Here is a 21,256-nt window from a genome sequence, read left to right on the forward strand (position 1 = left end):
GGGAATTGTGCAAAATCTGCGAGACAAACCACTCCCTACAAGGGTGTCATAGAGCCAATCTCAACTATGCAAGATAAACTTGCCTCAGTAATAAATCTTGTCCAGGAACATGTGCAAAAAGCAAGAAGTACACAGTAAAATGTACAATAGGTCTACAAATATTTGAACTTTCTAGCTGAGGGGTTATGTATTTGTTTTAGTTCAAATAGAGGAAAGTTAGTTCCTGGCTAAGTGTCAAGGACCCTTTAAAAAATTGGAACAGGTTGTAGAAGATGCACAAATCAGACGGATGGGAGATCTATCATGTACATTTAATAAAAGCATGGAAAGATTAAAAAAAAGCCCACATTGTGATATTCCCACACAGAAAAGAGTCCCTGTTCATATCTCAGCAACAAGAAGTGACAGAATTTCTAGAGTGAAATAAGGGTTTCTTCTCGGAGTTGCTAGGATGCACAATATAATTAATCATAACATGATCATGGACCACAAGGTTCCAGTTCAGTTCAACTTTATCTGGTTCCTCAGGCCTGTGACAGGCAGTAGCCAAAGAGTTGCAGAGAATGTTAGTTGTCAGGGTTATAAGGAAATCTGTAAATGGTAAAATCTTGATTCCCAAGCCAAATGGTTCCTTAGGACTTCTTCTGATGTCTTCTGAGCTAAATGAAGTGTCAAAATTTGACATTTACTTTACAACCCAGATTGATGAAATTATTGAGAGGCTGGGTTCAGCCAGGAAATAACCACTGTTGATCTCACTACAGACTACTGGCAGGTCCAGCAGGTGATGGACAATTTTTTTTTTTTTGTAATTCTTTATTTAACCTTCCTATCGAATCACTATTGCTCAATTCTGCAAGTGATTCTAATTTATTATCACTGCTTTCTAGCTGGTCTAAAACCACTTCTAATGTAAAGGGACACTTTTTGGTTGCTATGGATAATCTCAAGATTCCAGGCAGTAAGAAAAGTATATATATTATAAAAGTGCATGGAGGGCACTGGACAAAGCATTAGGGATAAAAGGGGTGTGAAATAATTTGATACAGTAATGTAATCTGTAAGATTACGATGTACTGTATGTGTTCTGTGTTTTTCACTTTTTGAATTTGGTGCCGGGCTCCGTCCCCATGCAATGCAATGGTGTCTGGCACTGTAATAGATCGAGCAGAGGAAACAGCTCATACACATGGCAGGGAGACATCACAGGATCCTGGTTCAGGGTAAGTAACTTTGCCTGAATACTGCGATGCGATCCCGAGTGTGGTTCAGGGTTACCACTTTTGATACTGAAAGTTCACCCTGAACCACACTCGGGAATACCGCCAGGATGGTTAAGGAAAGCAGATACATACACAGATTGTCACAGAACAGAATATATGATTATAGTAATTGGACAATTTCCGGAAACAGGCATGGTTCTCACAATCCCTAAGACTGATTATAAAATGAAGAAGGAAAGAGACACAGCTCTTGCCAAAATAATGGGACAATTTATGGAGATAGTATGTCTGTTATAGAGGTGAGCACCAAAAACAGCAATTCATTAAACAGGTATAAATTTATTAAGTAGTATCAAAAAATAAAAACAAGAAGCAGCCAAAATACATCATTTAGACCGTAAATTGTAGAGTAATTAAATTGCAAAATAATAGTCAGGATAATTATAATCCACGAAAAACAAAAACAAAAATACTAGTAATTGTGATACACGAGAAAGGAATCCTGTTATGATTTCTTTATATTATACTATTTTATCAATACAATAATAAAAAGATGCTTCAGTCACCCATTTTGGTGCTACTATAACACAATTGCTATGTTCACCTTCTTAAACTACAATTACCAGTATTTTTGTTTTCGGTGGATTATAATTATCCTGACTATTATATTGCAATTTCATTCAATCTTTGGAACTTTGGAAGTGCAGTTGCTGTAGATCTGAGTGGGACATGCAAGGAAAATAAAAAAACAGCATTTTGCTTGCACATGATTGGATGATAAAATAAGCAGAGCTTCCCCTAATTTCAGATCTACCCCTCAGATTTACAGCAACTGCACTTCCAAGTGCACTTGTAGTGCAAAGTGGATTTACCTTTCGTAAATAACCCCCTATGTTCCCTTATCATGAGTGGCACCAGCCAAGAAGCGCTATTTAAGGATTTCCTGCTGGTGTTGTGGATGGAGTTTTCCTACTGCCTAGGTTGTAGAGTTTCATAAGATAAACTGGTGGTAGTGATAGGTGCCTCTAGTATTGGCCATATCTGTTCCCCCACCTGAGGCAAAATGTGTTTTTCCTTGGGCTTAATAGGGGCTTTGTGTGTTGGACTGCACACAGTCTGGGATGGAACATGTCTGAAAGTTTGAGCAGACCCAGTGCCGTCTCACAACTAGGCAGGAGGCATAAAACCATTTATTGTTTGTTGGACTGTGAAGAGACTTACCCCTGCAAGGGAACCTATTTTTCTGCAGCAATGATGATAAAATGTAAGCAGAAAGCCCTTCATACATGCTTTGGCATCTGGATTACTTCTCTGTGAGCTCTTTAATTAAATATGATAACTTACACTATGTATATACACATATAAATATATCTATATACACATTTTATTGAGGGATCAGGTTCAAAAGCAGTGCACAGCGTACTATAGGCAAATGTTACTTTGCATATATTTTGGACATTCTGGTTACATTTTTGGCTTTTCGTATTCTTTTACCACTAGGAGAAATATGGAACCTTATTTTCTTTCCCGTTTAGGCAAGCTGATTCTTACACTGTGCAGTTACAGTACACCCTTGCAAATTGCTATATTCTCAATCAATTAGAGTCTCTTCTTATGCCTTTGATGAATTGGCAGAATTGTACCAACTGCACTGAAGAGCTTCCATGAAAGACTTGGTTTAGCCTTTGATGAATGCTTTTTACAAGTGGCAGAACAAAAAAGAGTTTGAATATAGATAATGCTTTGAAATAATAATATGAGTTCCTGAAAGGCGTGGCTATATTCCACAGCATATGATATTTAATACATTATTTGATGTTGGTATAAAAATGTACAACCTACAACAATAATAATTTCATTTTTAAATGTTTTGCTAAATAATATACAGAAAAATATGTAGGAACTGTTTTTTATTATTCAATGCCTGTCATGTTTAACCACTTAAGCCCCGGGCCATTTGGCTGGCCAAAGACCAGAGCGTTTTATGTGATTCGGTGTCGCTTTAGCTGACAATTGTGCAGTCGTACGACATGGCCTCCCAAATAAAATCGATGTCTTTTTTTCCTCACAAATAGAGCTTTCTTTTGGTGGTATTTGATCACCTTTGTGGTTTTTATTTTTTCGGCTATAAACAAAAATATTGCGACAATTTTGAAAAAAATTCACTATTTTTTACTTTTTGCTATAATAAATATCCCCCAAAAATATATATAAAAAAAACATTTTTGTTTCCTAAGTTTAGGCCGATACATATTCTTCTACATATTTTTGGTAAAAAAAAAATCGCAATAAGTGTTCATTGATTGGTTTGCACAAAAGTTATACCATTTACAATATAGGGGATAGTTTTATGGCATTTTTATTATAATTTTTTTTTTAGTAATGGCGGTGATTAGCGATTTGTATCGTGACTGCAACATTATGGTGGACAGATCGTAAAGTGTGATTTTGGGACCATTCACATTTATACAGGGATCAGTGCAATTAAAAATGCATTGATTACTGTGTAAATGTGACTGGCAGTGAAGGGGTTAACCCCTAGGTGGTGCTATAGGGGTTAAGTGTGTCCTAGGGAGTGATTCTAACTGTGAGGGGGGGCTGTGTGTTACACAACACTGATCACTGCTCCCGATTACAGGGAGCAGGGATCAGTGACAGTGTCACTAGGCAGAATGGGGAAATGCTTGTTTACATTAGCATTTCCCCATTCTTCCTCTCCACAAGATGATCACGGGTATCCCCTTGGATGTTGACTCTGCAGGACCCACGATCGCGCTCACGAACCTCCCAGCAGGTGCACGTGCTCACCGCCGGCAGCACGCATGCACCCGCAACTCACCTTTTAAAGGGAAACGTACAGGTACATGATTCTGCCTGTACGTGCCATTCTGCCGCAGTATATCTGCATGAGGCGGTCAGAAAGCAGTTAATAAATATAGAGAAAAATGTTGAAGAAGGATAATAAACCCAATAATGACATGCCTAATTTTTAACAATCATTTCACAACAAATACAATTTTAACAAAAAAAATTATGAAATTATGAAATTAGCGTTCATATGTTTGAACTTAAGAACACCAGTTACCTGTATAAACCAATGCTATCAATTTATTTTCAAAAACCATATCAGGGTTTATACTGTTTGATAGGAAAAACTGATGTGCCTCTTGATGTCACTATTAAACTTAGAATTTTGTTTCTTTATGTATAAAATATAGTATGCCTAAAACCCACTATATTAGAAATGAATTTTTGAATTGACACACAATTAGATATATGCAATATTTTCCTCCTAAGTAATTAAATAATAGTTTAATGTAAGGGTTTGTCAGTATTTAGAAAAAAAAATGTAGGCTATATTGTGAAAAAAACATATATTTGAACTTAAAAAAATATATATACATATATAGTATTACAGTATAATAGTGCCTAACCATATACAATTATTGTTAAGACATTACATTTTTTTCTTGTACCAGCTAAGATAAATGAACAAAGACAAAATAATTGACACAAAACATACCCATGGGAGTTCCAACACCATAACCTTTTGAATCTATAAGGCCTCCAATCTGTGTCAGGTTACAGTTGCGCTGCGTGACAAATTCAATGGTTGTTGACTCCATTAGAAAGGCATAATCAGAGGTGAGTACACGCTGAATACCTTCTTCATTATTTTTGACAAGCACCGACTGGCTCCTGCTATTCATGAAGGCCCACATCTTTTCATAGGTTGGAATTTTGGATTTCTGGGAAAGAATACAAGTACCCTTTTAAATCAATATGCAACCAAAAAGGTAATAGGAGGAGTAAACAGAAATCCTGCATTTATACAGAAATATTAAAATTACTGCATTGCTGAATAGAATAAAATACCTAATAACATTTATTTCAACAGGATAAAAATAATGTATAATTGTGAAAGTACTTGGAAATCAGATGAATATATCATTTATGTAGGAATTTTCACCCCACCTGAATTAATATAACCTTAATATTATTTTTTTAAATTGTTGGTGAAATCAAAATCATTGATGGAGTTTAAACAGGGACAAGAAAACATAAGACTGTGTGGAAGCGTTACCAAAATACACATAACGTCACGCTTAAATCATTACTAATTAAATATAAAATACAGCTCATGACATTTGAATGTAATGTAATAAACATGGTTATTTACGTGCATTGACATAATTACAGTTGAACAAATGCACCTATTGAAAGGCTTATGTAAAAGGCACAAAGAAAATTCTGAAGAGATACATTCAAATATGGCTGCAAAATCAATGTAAGGAATCTTACAAAATTAGGAGTATAATGCAAATGTGAAAAGGAAACTACTATGTTTTTTGAGTCTTTTTTTAAAGATTATGATTATCCATTTTTTTATGTATTCATTTCATTTACTACAGATTACACTCAACACAAGATTGGTGGGACATTATGGGTTTTCAAAAGAGAAAGCACAGCAGAGGATGGGTGGCTCTTTTCTTTTTTTAAATTTGAATATGAGCTGCTGGGCTCTGTAAATATAGAACTTTTTTCCCAGAGAAATGTATGACAATACACAGTTAAACCTGTGGAAGTCAGGGAACATTACACTTTTAACAGGTGTCACAACAAGTATCCCCTTTGGTAGATTTTTTTTCCTCACCTACTGTTCCAGTAACAAATTGAACAGGAAGTAAGAGTGAATCCCCCAAACCCAGAGAACCCTTTAGAAAAAAAAAAAATGACAGTGATTCTAATGCTTCCCCATTTTACATAAAACAAAGATCCAATTTCTGTTATAAATTAGTAAAAAATATGGTATTTACAAAGCTCAATAGACATTCTGGGTACCTCTAACATCAATGCTGTACTTGGAAAGGTTTCTAGTGACCCCTCTGCTCCAGCAAAGAAGTATTTCTCTCCTCTTCCCTCCATCTTGCTCTCCGTAACTTAAACCCATATTATAGTTGTGTTATATTTATTTACTGACTATTCAGGGATCAATTTAAATCCTAATAACCAAAACAGAGTTACTTCTACGAAACACAGAGTGTCTGGAGCAGTATAACACAGCTTCTGGCTGAAAAAAGTTGGACTCGTCTTAGAAGTTAGGACCCCTTTAATGGACGACTCTACTTTTGTTTAAACATTAATATATCATATGCAATTGTTACCATAGCAATTTTATAGTTTCATCTTACTTTCAATTTTCAGTCCACGTGTTGTTCTAAAATGTCACATTTCTTTTTCACTACTAACTCCAGCAGTTTTCTTTTAATTTTAGCTTTTAAAACCAATTTTAAAAGCATCATCTTAAACAAAGATTGTCATCCTATTTACCAAGATGTTGGTTGCACTTACAAATCTCTTAAAGCATCCTTTAGCTCCAGTCCAGATGTAATAAATAATAGGAAGTTTGGCTGTAGCTTGGATCAAAACCTCTAGAAGACTTTACCAAACATTAGCCAAAACAAGCAAATAAACAACTGAAACATAACACGTTAGACCTTTTTATGAAAAATACATATTGACCTCACACTGGCAATTTAAAAAATTTACAAATAGATATTACAATGGATTTCTAAATAAAATTGATTAAATTAAAGAGATGCAGAATCCAAGAATTATTTCGGCTCTAGCTCAAGTTAAATTATGTAGCTAATGCTATTTATCAAGATGAAAGACAAATTCAACAATGAATTTGTTTGTATGAAAATTGAATAACACAACATGATTTCCAAGAAAACAACGCGATGGGGGTTATTTACGAAAGGAAAATCCACTTTGCACTGCAAGTGCACTTGGAAATGCAGTTGCTCTAAATCTAAGGGGTAGATCTGAAATGAGGGGAAGCTCTGCTAATTTTATCATCCAATCATGTGCAAGCTAAAATGCTGTTTTTTATTTTCCTTGCATGTCCCCCTCGGATCTACAGTGACTTTACTTTCAAGTGCACTTGCAGTGCAAAGTGGATCTTTCCACTAGTAAATAACCCCCTATGAGTACATATAAAAAAAAAAAACACTGGCTCTGTAAAAAAACATAACGTTTAAAAAAAAAAGTATAATTATTTAATTATTACTTTTACCTTATTTTTTTTTTAATTTACAAATAGTGGCTCTTTATTATTATCAAAATACTGTGTTAGCTATCAGTGCAAATTATGTAAATTGCATATAGTAAGCAGAATGGAGCATATAATGTGCAACATAGGGGGTCATTTACTATAGCGCCATGTGCTAATTAGCAATAAAATGGCACACTTGCAGTAATTAGCTCTAAAACGAAATTCACCATAGCACTGGTGCAAAAATACTCCCAAAATAAAATTTACTATAGTGCCCAGAAAACAGATAGCCTTCAAACCCTTAGCCCTTGTACACACGGTCGGAGATTCCGACAACCAAATCCGTTGGATTTTGTCCGACGGATTTTGTCCGAAGGATTGTGTCCGAAACTGTTGCATACACACGGTCGGACCAAGTTGTTGGAAAATCCGATCGTTCAGAACGTGATGACGTTATTTCGTTACGACGGGACTACGTTCACACTAGTAGCCAATAGCTTTGATGTAGGAATTTGATCTGAGCATGCATGGCACTTTGTCCGATCACAATTCTCAACACATGATTGGAGTATGTCCGATCGGACCAGTTTGTCGGAAAATATTTCCAACAAGTTGGAAAATTGGGTCCGACGGATATTCCGACGGAAACAGTCCGATGCATACCACACACAGTCGGATTATCCGACAAAACGGTCTGATAGGACACATTCCGTCGGAATCTCCGATCGTGTGTACAAGGGCTTACTCTTGTTAGGACCTGGAGAATTGCACATGGAATTAAGGTTTAGAGCATGATATGATTACCTAAATGGTACTGAAATATGCATTATATTTTTTTAAAGATAATCTGCTTTTAAAATGTGTGAAAAAGTGATTTATACACTGAAATATCTTTAAAAGTCCAAGAAGAGATAAATTCCCTGTCTCTTTACAACTAGGTGCCAGCACAACTGAGCATACTCAGACATGCAAACTACTCTCATTTTAACTCACATGTCTTTTTTACCATGAGTTATAGTAAATACCAAACTGAGCCTTAGGTTAAGGAGCATTTTTTGGGAGTGAAAATGAGAAATATGTAGGCCAGTGCAAGTTTCAGCCTTTGATTCTAATGGTACAATTGTAACTTCCCCAATTAAATCCTTTTCATGTTCAGCTGAAATGTATCTTTCAATCAAAGAAATTGTCCTTGCAACAATGGTGACAACCTCTGGATATGATCCTGAGCATGTGTACTCACCTTTTTTGGTCAACCATGGCAATGCCTGTTTTGAGTGAAACCTGTACTGTTAAACCACTGTGTGGTCTTGGCCACCGTGCTACAGCTTAGTTTCAGGGTCTTGGCAATTTTCCTATAGCCTAAGCCATATTTATGTGGAGCAACAATTCTTTTTTCAGATCCTCAGAGAGTTTTTTGCCATGAGGTGCATGTTGAACTTCCAATGACCAATTTGAGAGAGTGAGAGCGATAGCACCAAATTTAAAACACCTGCTTTTTCACACCTAAGACCTTGTAACATTAATGAGTCACATGACACGGGGGAGGGAAAATGGATAATTGGACCCAATCTGGACATTTTCACTTAGGGTGTACTCACTTTTGTTGCCAGCGGTTTAGACATTAATCGCTGTGTGTTGAGTTATTTTGAGGGGACAGGAAATTTACACTGTTATACAAGCTGTACACTCTCTACTTTACATTGTAGCAAAGTGTTATTTCTTCAGTGTTGTCACATGAAAAGATATAATAAAATATTTACAAAAATACAGTATATGTGTGCTTTTGTTAATTTACGGAGACTAATAAAAAATAAAAATAAAAAAAGTGCATATTGGGTTACAAATAGATATGGTTTTTGTGGGTTTTGAGTGCATAATTCCTGACCCTCAGCTCACTAAAGGCCCATACACACGATCAGACTTTTTGACAACAAACATGCAAATTAGCTCTTTTGGAGCAACATCCGACCGTGTGTACGCTCCATCGGACAAACTTTTTTAGTTTTCATCTGACTTTTGTTGGCTGTGCGAACGGACAAACTTTCTGGCAACAAAAGTCCGATGGAGCAAAGTCTGATCGTGTGTACAGAAAACCATAGGACTTTTGTACAAAGTACAAACAGGCATGCTCAGAACCAATGCAAAAGATCAGACAACAATACAGAAGTTGACCACAGGTGGCGGTAAAGAGCAGATAAACCCCATGATTTGGTGAAAGTTGGCTGAAAAAGTCCTGCTGTGTGTATGCAATACAAGTTCAGGGCCGACACCCTTTGTACAAAAATCCAAGGGAAAGTTTGTACAAAGTCCTATCGTGTGTATGAGGCTTTAGGCTGTTTGATGATTATGAATGAATGAATGAAATACTTATATATATGATTGCTTCTAAATCTCCCATGTAAAGGCCCGTACACACGGTCGGACTTTTTGACAACAAACATGCAAATTAGCTGTTTTGGAGCAACATCCGACTGTGTGTACGCTCCATCGGACAAACTTTTTCTGTTTTCATCGGACTTTTGTTGGCTGTGCGAACGGACAAACTTTCTGGCAACAAAAGTCCGATGGAGCAAAGTCCGACCGTGTGTACGCAAAAGCATCGGACTTTTGTACAAGGTACAAACACGCATGCTCAGAACCAATGCAAAAGATCAGACTACAATACAGAAGTTCACCAAAGGTGGCGCTGGAGTTATTGAACGTCCTCTTTTGAAGCGGCGTCAGTACGTTGTGACGTCATTACGTTCGTGTTTGTTGTCAAAAAGTCCGACCGTGTGTATGCAATACAAACTTGTGGACCACGCCCTTTGTACAAAAGTCCACGGAAAAGTTTGTACAAAGTCCGACCGTGTGTATGAGGCTTTAGACTTACAACTGCTATGTAATGGTTAAGATGCAAAGGAAAGATTCTGCTAATTAATTCCTGCTGTGTGTATCAATGTAGTTTGTGCACTGCCCTTTTGGCTTTTTTATTAATTTTGTCTGTTTTTGCTTATGAAAATTCTGGAATGTAACTTTTTTTGCGTTTGGGGCGAGGACTTCTGATCACAAAAAAGACAGTCATGCTTGTTGTTAGCTTGATTTCTATTCCTGCTTTTCTAATGTGATTTGTTTAATGTGTCAACTTTTTAGTGTCATACTTTTGTAGATTGTAAGCTCTTTTGAGCTGGGCCCTTCTAACTAAATTGTCAAATGTTGGAGCATCATTTCCATGGCTTTTGTTTGGCCCAAGTACATTAATGTACCAACTGTTTATATTAATGTTGACATAAAAAGTAGATTTTTTTTTTGCTAAGTTAGCTTTTTGCAGACTTAAAATACATATTTTAGAAGTGCAAAAAAATGCATACCCCTCCAAATCTGTATTGAATCTAGTTGCATACAAAAGTATTTGGTTGTACAAGTCCTTGAGTAGAAAGTGTAATGGGGGAGGGGGGGAAGAAAACCTACCCCCCCCAAAAAAAAACCCTGCTCCAAAGCTGAAAATCAGGACTCTACTAATTATTTTGTGGACAAGGTAATGGGTAGTGTCAACTAAATGTGAACTCTTCCTAAGCACCAAATTAGGAAAAAAATACCCCAAAAACTATTGTTTACAAAAAAGTGGTTTGGGGTTCCCCCAAAATCCGTACCAGGCCCTTTGGGTCTGGTATGGATTTTAAGGGGAACTCAACGCCAAATTGTAAAAAAAAAAAAAAAAAAAAAGCGTAGGGTGCCCTCAAAGTCCATACTAGGCCCTTTGGGTTACAAATAGATATGTTTTTGTGGGTTTTGGGGTGCATAATTCCTGACCCTGTTGGGTTCACACCAGAACTTTCGAACACTGCGAAAGTTCAGAACCGAATAATGAACCCCATATGGGACCCAAACAAGAAAAATCAAAAGTGCTCATTTTGAAGGCTTATATGCAAGTAATTGGGCATACAATGGTTATGGGGGTCCAGGTACTGCCCTGGGGGGCATGTATCAATAAAAAGAATGTAAAAAAGTATTTTTTTAAATGAGCAGTGATCTATTGATGCCTATCGTGAAAGCATAAAAATAAAGAAATCCTTTAAATATAATGCCTGGGGGGTCCCCTTAGTCCACCTGTAAAGCGGCACATCTGTAATGTGTATAGAAGCTGCTGCAGCAATAATTGCATTTATAAAGCCCCAAAAGTTAAATTTTCCCTGCAAACTTTCTTTATTTTGTAAGCAACAACTTGGGGAGCCAGCCTGTATGATGAAGCCACAATAGAGTGCACTGGAAGCAAGATTCAATTTTTTTGGGATAAATTCTAGTGTTTCTACCACAGACTTTGGATAGAAGTAACGGAAGCAGCTAAATATACAGTGTTAAACTTGCAGTAATGCACAGAATTATATGGCATTAAAATTGCAGTAATGCAATTAAATATATGGAATAAACTCGCAGGATTGCAATGAAATATAGAGTGTTAAACTTGCAGTAACACACAGAACTATATGGTGTTAAACTTGCAGTAACGCAATGAATTATATGGCGTTAAACTTGCAGTAACATACTGAACTAACGTTAAGCATGCAGTAATGCCCACAAATGTACTGCATCTAAATGACACGCACGCACTGAATCATACAGCGTTAAACGTGCCGCAACGCATTGAACTGTATGGCGTTAAACTTGCAGTAATGCCCCGTACACACGATCGGAATTTTGGTCAGAAAAAGCCCCGATGGTTTTCCCGACAGAATTCTGATGGGATTACGCTCAAGCAGTCTTGCATACACACGTTAACAACAAATTCCGACTGTCAAGAACGCGGTGACATACAACATGTTTGTTTTTGCATGTCGGAAATTGCATACACAACAGAATTTCCGCTAGAAACTTTTTCCGTCGGATAAATTGAGAACCTGCTCTCAATCTTTTGCTGGTGGAAAGTCGGCCAGCAAAATTCCAATGGAGCATACACATGGTCGAATTTTCTTACGAAAAGCTCTCCTCAGTCTTTTGCTGGCCGAAATTCCGACCTTGTGTATGCAGCATAACACAACTGAAACATACTACATGACGCAGGTGCGTTACATCAGAGGGGGCGGGGTCACCCATACGTCACTGGGGAACCCCATGGGGGGGCAAATTTTTCAAAAGTGTGTTTATCTTATTTAACCATTTTTACACTTTCTTTGTGAAATGGTAGGGGTACTTTTGTACCCCCTTACCATTTCAAATGGGGGGGGATCTGGGGTCCCCTTGTTAAAGGGGGCTTCCAGATTCTGATAAGCCCCCCGCCCGCAGACCCCCACAGCCACCGGCCAGGGTTGTGGGGATAAGGCCCTTCTCCACATCAACATGGGGACATGGTGCTTTGAGGGGTCACAGACCCCCAAAGCATCCTCCCAATGTTGAGGGCATGTGGCCTGGTACGGTTCAGGAGGGGGGGTGCTCTCTCATCCCCCCTCTTTTCCTGTGGCCTGCCAGATTGCGTGCTCGGATAAAGGGTCTGGTATGGATATTTAGGGGGACCCCCACGTCAATTTTTTTTAAAATTTGACACGGGGTTCCCCTTAATATCCACACCAGACCTGAAGGGCCTGGTAATTGAATTTAGGGGAACGCTTTTTTTTTTTTTTTTTTTTTTTATCAATGAATGAATTGTTGGCTAATACAGAGAACACTCATTGAGTGTTCTCTGTATTACGGGAGCCGACAATGGAAAGTGATTTTAAAAGACTTTTTTTCCTTGCAAAATTACACTTTGTGCAGGGACAGTTCTAAGCACATGCACCCCTTCACAGGCATACTATAGACACCCCCCAGGTACGAAATTTAAAGGAATATTACACTTTTATTGTTTCACTTTATTCATTATTAAAATCACTGCTGCTGAAAAAACTGCAGTTTTTAAAACTTTTTTTTGCATTGATCCATGTCCCCTGGGGCAGGACCCAGGTCCCCAAACACTTTTTAGGACAGTGACTTGCATATTAGCCTTTAAAATTAGCACTTTAGATTGTGAACGTTCGAGTCCCATAGACTTTAATAGGGTTCTAAAGTTCACACGAAGTTTAGGTCTGTTCGCAGGTTCTGGTGCGAACCGAACAGGGGGGTGTTCGGCTCTTCCTTAGTGACAATGGCACTAGCCTGCTGGCTGTCCTTCATCTGAGAAAAAAATCACACATGTACATTTCCTGGCACATATCCCCAATAGTGGCTGATTCAGCGGTTTATCATGAAGTGCCTTGGATTGTAGCAGGTTTTTCAAAAGGCCAGAGGAATTTGTGGTCACTTTAAATGGTCATATCTAGCCACGCCTCACCTAGCAGAAATGCTGCACCAATATGCCTGTTAACCTTCTTATTTGTGATGCCCCAACACAAAGAATTCAATGTTAGCAATGTTGCACAGGATGTACCAGTAGCAGTGAGTGAAGTAGAGAGGAGAAGGAGGAATCGGGGCATGCTTTAAGGGGAATATTTCACTCCTTGAAAATCCTAAAGCCCCCATACACACAATCAGATTTTCCGACGGGAAATGTTGACTGTCAGGCTGTTTGCGGAAAATCTGACCATGTGTATGCTCCATCGGACAATTGTTGTTTGGACTTTTCACTGACAAATGTTGGCTAGCATGTTTTCAAATTTTCCACAACAAATATGTGTTATCTGATTTTCCAATCATGTGTACACAAGTCCGTCGGACAAAAGTCCAAAGTACAAAAATGCATGCTCGGAAGCAGAATCTGTCGGTCTTGTAAACATTTGTAATGGAGAATTAACATTTGTGACATGGCAAATTATGAAATCTCCAAATGCAGCACACAATTCTCTTCTTCTTTTATGGCATAATAATGAAGCTGCTTTGCTGGTGATACTGATGTTGATGAGTTATTACAAACACATTTTCAAAGGCTTTTTTTTCTAGTGATATCAAGAATAATATTATTATGTTTTTTTTTTTTCTTTTTGTGAAAGTTACCACAACACCATTATCCCATAGTTTTTTTAAGATCAAAGATACAACTATGTTGGTGTCCCTTGTATTTTTTTAAATGTAACTGCCTACTCCCAAACTGTCATTTGAAGTATAACACATAGCCAAGTATTATTCTACATAATTTTATTTTATTGTGCATTAAAAAAAATAGACATGCTATCTGCCAATAAAACCAAAAAGTGCATTGTATGTATCCAAAAATATAGAAAATATACCAAATCAAATCATTAATCAACCAAAAAAAATAATGTCAAAGCAATAATTCCAAGGGCAATAATAAATAACACGCTATCTCCTCCGATTCTGCAACATGTCTGGTTGACGAATGTTTTCAGTTCCGAAACAAACTGAAAAGCATGAAATGAAAAGCACAAACTGAAAAGCGCTTAATGAAAAACGTGAAAAGAAAATCGCAAATCAACATTCACCAAACTTCTACTAACACAAAATTAGCAGAAGGAGTCCAAAGGGTGGCGTTAAAGAGCTAAAAAAAAAAACACGTAGTACGTCTAGAATGTCACTACTTTTGTAATTGTTGGCCAACATTTGTGTGACCGTGTGTATGCAAGACAAGTTTGAACCAACACCCTTCAGACACAATTCCACGGTTTTGTTGTCGGAAAATCCCATCGTGTGTACGAGGCTTTAGAGCAGGGATATGCAATTAGCGGACCTCCAGCTGTTGCAGAACTACAAGTCCCATGAGGCATAGCAAGACTGACAGCCACAAGCATGACACCCAGAGGCAGAGGCATAACGTGACTTGTAGTTTTGCAACAGCTGGAGGTCCGCTAATTGCATATGCTTGCTTTAGAGTTTTACCTAGGTTGGCAGAGATTATTGATTCTTTGAGATCCTCTGCTGCAGGAAACCTGGCTCTTTGATCCTCAAATGCCTAAACAAGGACCCCAGGGTTTGTGTCATCAAAGATAGTGACCACTACTGGGAAGTCACCTTATTAGATTCCTGATGAAAGAGTAAAGTAACTGATCTATTGTTACCATCCCAAAGGGAGCAAAAAATGTTGGCACTTTAAGGAGGTTCTGTGTAAAAACTTTTTTGCCAGATTTTCTTATGGATGCAGGATCCCCTCTGATGACTAACATGCCTCCAATCCTCTGATTCCTGAAAGGGGTAGTGTTGCCTGTTAGAGATGAGTGCAATGTACCTGGGCTCAGTTTGAGGAAGATTCAGTGAACACTACTGAAATTTGGACTCTAAATCTCAACCCAGTTTAAGTTAATTGGAGCCAAATGTTATAAATCAGTAATGAAAATTTTCTAGGATAATAGCAAGGGATTGTCAAACAAATATTATGGGGGCCGGACACTGCTCTAGATGTACTAAAGGGAAAAAAAAACTATTTTTATATACCTGTAAATTCCATACTGCAACTTAGAGGACACAATAATTGATTTTTAGACTATGGGCTTATGTTGCTACCTTCAGGTGGTTGAACACTGGCAACCATTTTTGCTATTATTGTCCCCTTATGCCGCGTACACACGGTCGAACTGTTTGACGTACTTAGTCCGTTGAAACACATTTCAGCGGACAATCCGCTCGTGTGTGGGCTTCAGCGGACTTTTTCAGCGTGCAGTCCGGAGTGCTAAGAATTTCGGTTTTTCCAAAAATCTGTCCGTCGTACTTTGGTTTCAGCGGACAATACGGTCGTCAGTATGCTAGTTCGACGGACTAAGAATGGCGCATGCCCAGAAAGGATTTACACGGTGGAAGGGTGCTTTGCTGTGTCTTGGACTTCCTATTTCTAGTCCCGTCGTACGTGCTGTACACGTCATCGCGCAAGCTTTCGACGGACTGTTTGTGTATCCATGTGTGGTCAAGTCCGTTCAGTGGAAACTACGACGGATTGTCCGTCGGATTGTATGACGGACTAAGTACACCATACAATCCGCTCGTGTGTACGCGGCATTAGTGTACGTTTGTAACTCCACCCACTCTGTGAGGCTCCAGTTTTTTGCAAACAGTAAGGAGATCACCAAAAAAAGCCTGTAACCTGTACTGCACCCCACAATATGGAATTTACAGGTACGTGTTAAAATTCATATTATCTTACTCATAAAGTACAGGACACAGGGAGATCCCCAAACAATAAACGGAGGGGTGGGAAACAAAACAAATTGCAACAACTAAACCACAGGAAGAACAAACCACCAACAAACCTGCACAAGCAGACACAAGTTATAGCTGAAGCAGGGATCAGCAGAGGTTTAAATAAACAACTGTCGAGAAACATAAAAATGTAAATAAAGGAATGAATCATATAGATGGAGAATCCTGACCCCATCTAAAAGATGTATTAACAGAGGCCGGAAGGGGGGGGGTGATGATATTCCCATTCCCATACCCCCCCCCCCCCCGTGAAATGTAGGGGTAACCAAAGCAGAACTGCTTTTAAGGACAATGGAGTAGAGAAGGTTCCTTTCTTACAAAAACCATTTATTAGGTAGAGAGATCTGTATGTCCCTGAAAAGGAAGGGCCCAATTCTAGAGGTTGGAATGTGCTCAAATGATAAATATCTGAGGATTCGAGATGCTGTGAGATCTCTAAAGTGCATATAAATGAATGTGTTTGGCATTTGTTTTCTCATCTCACCAAAGTATCTACAGACCACATGTGGACGGAAATAAGCATATAAAGATGGTACAGAGGACAACCACAAGGTGTCCTTTCCTAGCAATAGGTGAGTATGGAAGTTGTTTTAAGAATTCATTTAAGGATGCAATGTCAGAAATACTGCTCAGCTCATAGAGCAGGTGACCCAGTGATCCTTGCCCTTGATACGGACTTGGAGGACATATCAGGGTTCAGGGAAGAGTGTCATGGTTGTAGGCCAGTATGGTCTAGATAGTAAAGGGAATCCATAGAGTGTAGCTAGCCTCCACATGTAGTTAGAAGTATGGGACCAGTGTCCAATCACCTGAAGATAGTGGCATGTAATTAATGCTCTCAGAATTAATGCCTGTGTACTGTACTGTGCAATTAAGATTACATTAAAAATTCAGTTTGGCAGGGAGAAGCAATTTTAATTTTATCAAATATCCCTTAACCACTTGCCTACTGGGCACTTTTACTCCCTTGCTGCCCGGGCCAATTTTCAGCTTTAAGCGCTGTCACGTTGTTTTTTTGGTGGCATTTAATCACCACTGGGTTTTTTATGCTTTACTAACAAATGAAAAAAAGGACAGACAGTTTTGAAAAAACTGTCAGCTGTCAACAATGGGCACAGCTGACCACATGGTAAAGGACCGCTGTGATTGTCCCTTTTCCCCAGTCTGTGTTCAGCATGATCACGGGAGGACGTCTATGGACGCCCTCCTGGCAAAGTAAGCCCATGCTGTAGCTGTCTTTTAGCTATATTGTGGGCGTGAAGTGGTTATTTATGATGAAGTGCCACATCTGTATGCAACCTACTAAATCAAACAAAAACAGTTACAAATACAAAAATGCAGTTTAAATTGCTGAAAATGACAGCTTCCGGATGCTTACCTCTATTTGCAAACAACATAGTTGGGAATTCCCTTCATCTATACTAGACCCTTATCCTAGACAAGTGTCTAGTTAGTATAAATGTTAATAGGGGACCCCACTCAAAAGAAAACATGTGTGATGCCCCTAAAATACTTATTAGATCCTTATTTTTGATAAAGGTCCAGTATGGATATTAAGAGCAAAAAGTAGTGTGGGCCCCCCCTAAATTTTGTACCAGACCTTTCAAGTCCGGAATGGATGTTTTTCGTGTAGAAAAACAAGAAAAGAAAATCATGGGATCCCTACAAAATCAATGCCATGTCCTTATCCAGGCACAAAGCCTGGCTAGTCAGGAAAAAAGTGTGAAGATTGTGTGGCCCACATCCTGCACCATAAGCCATGTGCTCTTAACATGACAACATGTGGGAGTAGTTTTCCGGAGGGGGGGGGCACCTATGTTTTTCATCTAGTCAATATTTTCAAAGAAATGTTTAATTAGAGGGGCCAATATGCTTTTTGGTGTCAGGGGTAATCCATAAAAGTATATCTATTGCTGAAGGGGAAAATCAGATAAACCTCCAGGCCAGGGGTAGGCAGCCTTAGAGAGATGGAAATCTACTTGATGAAATTAAAGATCATGGGGGACAGTATCCTGTGGTTAGGGTCGGCTCACATCAGAACACGGTGCCTGAAAGGCATGTTCCATGTGTGTTTCCTGCACTGTGTTTAAAATGCACTGCTTTTGTGATCTACTGTGGGTGACAATACATTGCAATCTACTTTTGGGTTTAACAATCACAGTGTGAATCATACTGCAGTGAATCATACTGCAGTATCATGCAATTTGGCACACAATTTTTTGTGCAGTCTGATGAGATTTTCAACCAGGGTCATATCTATGTCTGAGCAGCCTTTAGGCAGTGAATTCTGAAGCGCCCCCTTAAAAAAAAAAAAGACAGTAAGACTGACCTTTTTTTTTCTTGATAAAATATTTTTACTCAGAATAAAAATAAAATAAGTATTACCAGAGAGTGCAATGTTTAGTAGTGTAGTTTGCAGAGAATTCAGGGTTCACCGGTGCATTTCAGTCAGAATGCAAGATTAAGGACTGTGTTACGCTCAGGATGCAGGGATCAGGAGTGCATTACGCTCAGTATGCAGGGATCGGGAGTGCATTATTCTCAGAATGCAGAGTTTAGAGGTGTGGCGCACAGAATTTAGAGATAAGCAGTGTGTTACACTCAGAATGCAGTGATGAGCAGTGCGTTATGCTCAGAATGCAGGGTTTACCAGTGCATTATGTTCAGAAAGCAAGGTTCAGGAGTGTGTTATGCTCAGAATGTGGGGATATAGAGTGTGTTATGCTCAGAATGCAGGGTTCAGGAGTGCGTTGTGCTCAGAATGCAGAGATCAGGAGTGTGTTATGCTAAGAATGCAGGGTTCAGGAGTGTGTTGAGCTCAGAATGCAGGGTTCAGGAGTGCATTGCATTTAGAATGCAGGTTTAAGGAGCATAGTAAGCTCAGAATGCAGGTTTAAGGTGCATATTATGCTCAGAATGCAGGATTTGGGGGGGCTCACCCACATGTATGATATGGTATTGTTAAGCCCCCTCGGATTTCCCAGTGAAATAACACTTTGTGAGAATCTGTAAAGGGACATAAATTGGAAGAGTTCAAAAAGAGTATAGAAGTTTAGGAAAGAGTATCATCTTTAGGGCATTCTACCTAACCAGGAGATCTGGTTCCTCTTCCAAGATTCCAATGTAGCAGTAGTTTGATGCAAGATACAATCCATGTTCACTGTGAAATAAGTTTCATATGATGGTGTGAGGTATATTTCTAAATAAGGAAGATGTGTGGAGAACCTTTGATAGGGAAAATTTGCTTTAAGAAAGCGAAGCTGGGAAGGTGTAAGTGAAATAACTGTAGCCCCCTAGTGGTGATAGAGTGTTAGAGTTGGGCAGCCAAACCTGTGTGTTTTTTTCCGGGGTCGACTCAGGTAGGTTGGGTGACTCAGCATCAGCTTCTCTGGTAACTCCTCCTTGCTTGCTGGAAACTTGGAGAAGGTTCCAAAAGCATTTAGGAGGAGTCTAGGAGGAGCTAGCTGGAGTATTTTGAAGGCCCTGATCAATCCCCAGCAGAAGGGTTGGCAGGGGGCAGGACCCCTCAAATACTCAGGGTCAGCCCAGCAGGGGCAGTATAGAGTTCAGGTGGGAGAGGGAGATGTAGTATTGGGCCATCAGTTGGGGGGTAAACTCAAGCTTGGGTTTGGGTGTGGAAGGGACCACTTCTCGTGACACATGGAGGGATCCTGACCAGGAGGCATGGAAGCAAGGAGAGGACAGCAGATGGAAACTGCTTGGCAAATCTCCATGGAGAAAGACAGCCATGTGGGCTATTGACTGTTACCGTCAGAGGACTGAGAGGCATGCCTAAAGGGACTGGGTGCAAGCAGTCTGGGATGGATGCAGAATCAATCTGGGAGGACTGGGGAGAAGTAGCCATATGGGCTAGTGAAAGGGGTATCTGCAGACAGGCAGGCTGACAGTGCCTGAAGAGGTGGTACTGGGAGCAATAGCCATGGGAATAGGACAACTAGCACCAAAGACCTCTCAAAAGGGACCCGCAGTCCCTGTCTGCAAAGGGCATTCATAAGGATTTGAGATTTTGTTGGATCCAACCATCAGTGCTAGCTGGTCCTAGTATGGACTGGAGGAAAAAACCCATGTCATTTTTTGTTCTTTATTTTTTACGTGCACTTTTTTTAATTTACTGTAGCTGTCAGTGGGGAAACCCATTAATAGCTGATGGCTCTTCAGTTGTTAATGATGCCCCAGCCCACTTCCCTGCTCCTTAATAACCAGCTTACACTGTTTCCCGGATTGGGCAAAGCTTTGTCCAATTAGGGCGCAAAATGCACTGTGCAGCAAACAGTGCATTGTAGGGTGTTCGTCGGGGCGGACCTCCGGCAAACACCCTGCAAATTCGAAAGTTCGGTGAATGGCCGAATTGGCAAATGTTCGGACCAAACTAATGCTCGGGCCAAACCATTCACCCATCCTTAATTAATCATTTCTGCCACCACTGCTGGTATTCCAACCCTATACCACACAATGTTTTTGCAGCTGGACCTTAGGTGCCAAACCTTTAATGTTTTCAGCAGAGAAAGGTTTGCATTGCGGTCATTTTCTCTCAGATAATACACACTTAGCCCTGGTAGGACATTCTGACAACCAAATCCATTGGATTTTGTCCGAAACTGTTGCATACACACGGTCGGACAAAGTTGTCGGAAAATCCGATTGTACATAACGTGATGGCATTATTTCATTAAGACGGGACTACGTTCAGGCTAGTAGCCTATAGCTTTGGTCTAGGAATTTGATCTGAGCATGCGTGGCACTTTGTCCGTCGGAGTACACATGATCGGAGTATGGGAGTATGTCTGATCGGAGCATTTTGTCAGAAAATGTTACCGACAAGTTGGAAAACTTGGTCCGTCGGATACTCCGACGGAAACAG

General features: G+C 39.3%; 1 protein-coding gene across 2 annotated transcripts in view; it reads right to left on the reverse strand.

The window, feature by feature from the left end:
• GRIK2 (glutamate ionotropic receptor kainate type subunit 2) overlaps positions 1–21,256 on the reverse strand; it is a 984,426-nt gene that overhangs the window by 83,455 nt on the left and 879,715 nt on the right. For both annotated transcript variants that reach the window (XM_077487191.1, XM_077487190.1), the window contains one exon: positions 4,747–4,972. In XM_077487191.1, the coding sequence (XP_077343317.1) occupies positions 4,747–4,972 (226 nt within the window). The remainder of the gene's footprint in view (positions 1–4,746; positions 4,973–21,256) is intronic.

The sequence above is a fragment of the Lithobates pipiens genome, unplaced genomic scaffold (genome assembly GCF_037356315.1).
Source record: "Lithobates pipiens isolate NorthernLeopardFrog02 unplaced genomic scaffold, aLitPip1_a1.2 Scaffold_18, whole genome shotgun sequence".
NCBI classification, from domain to species: Eukaryota; Metazoa; Chordata; class Amphibia; order Anura; family Ranidae; genus Lithobates; species Lithobates pipiens.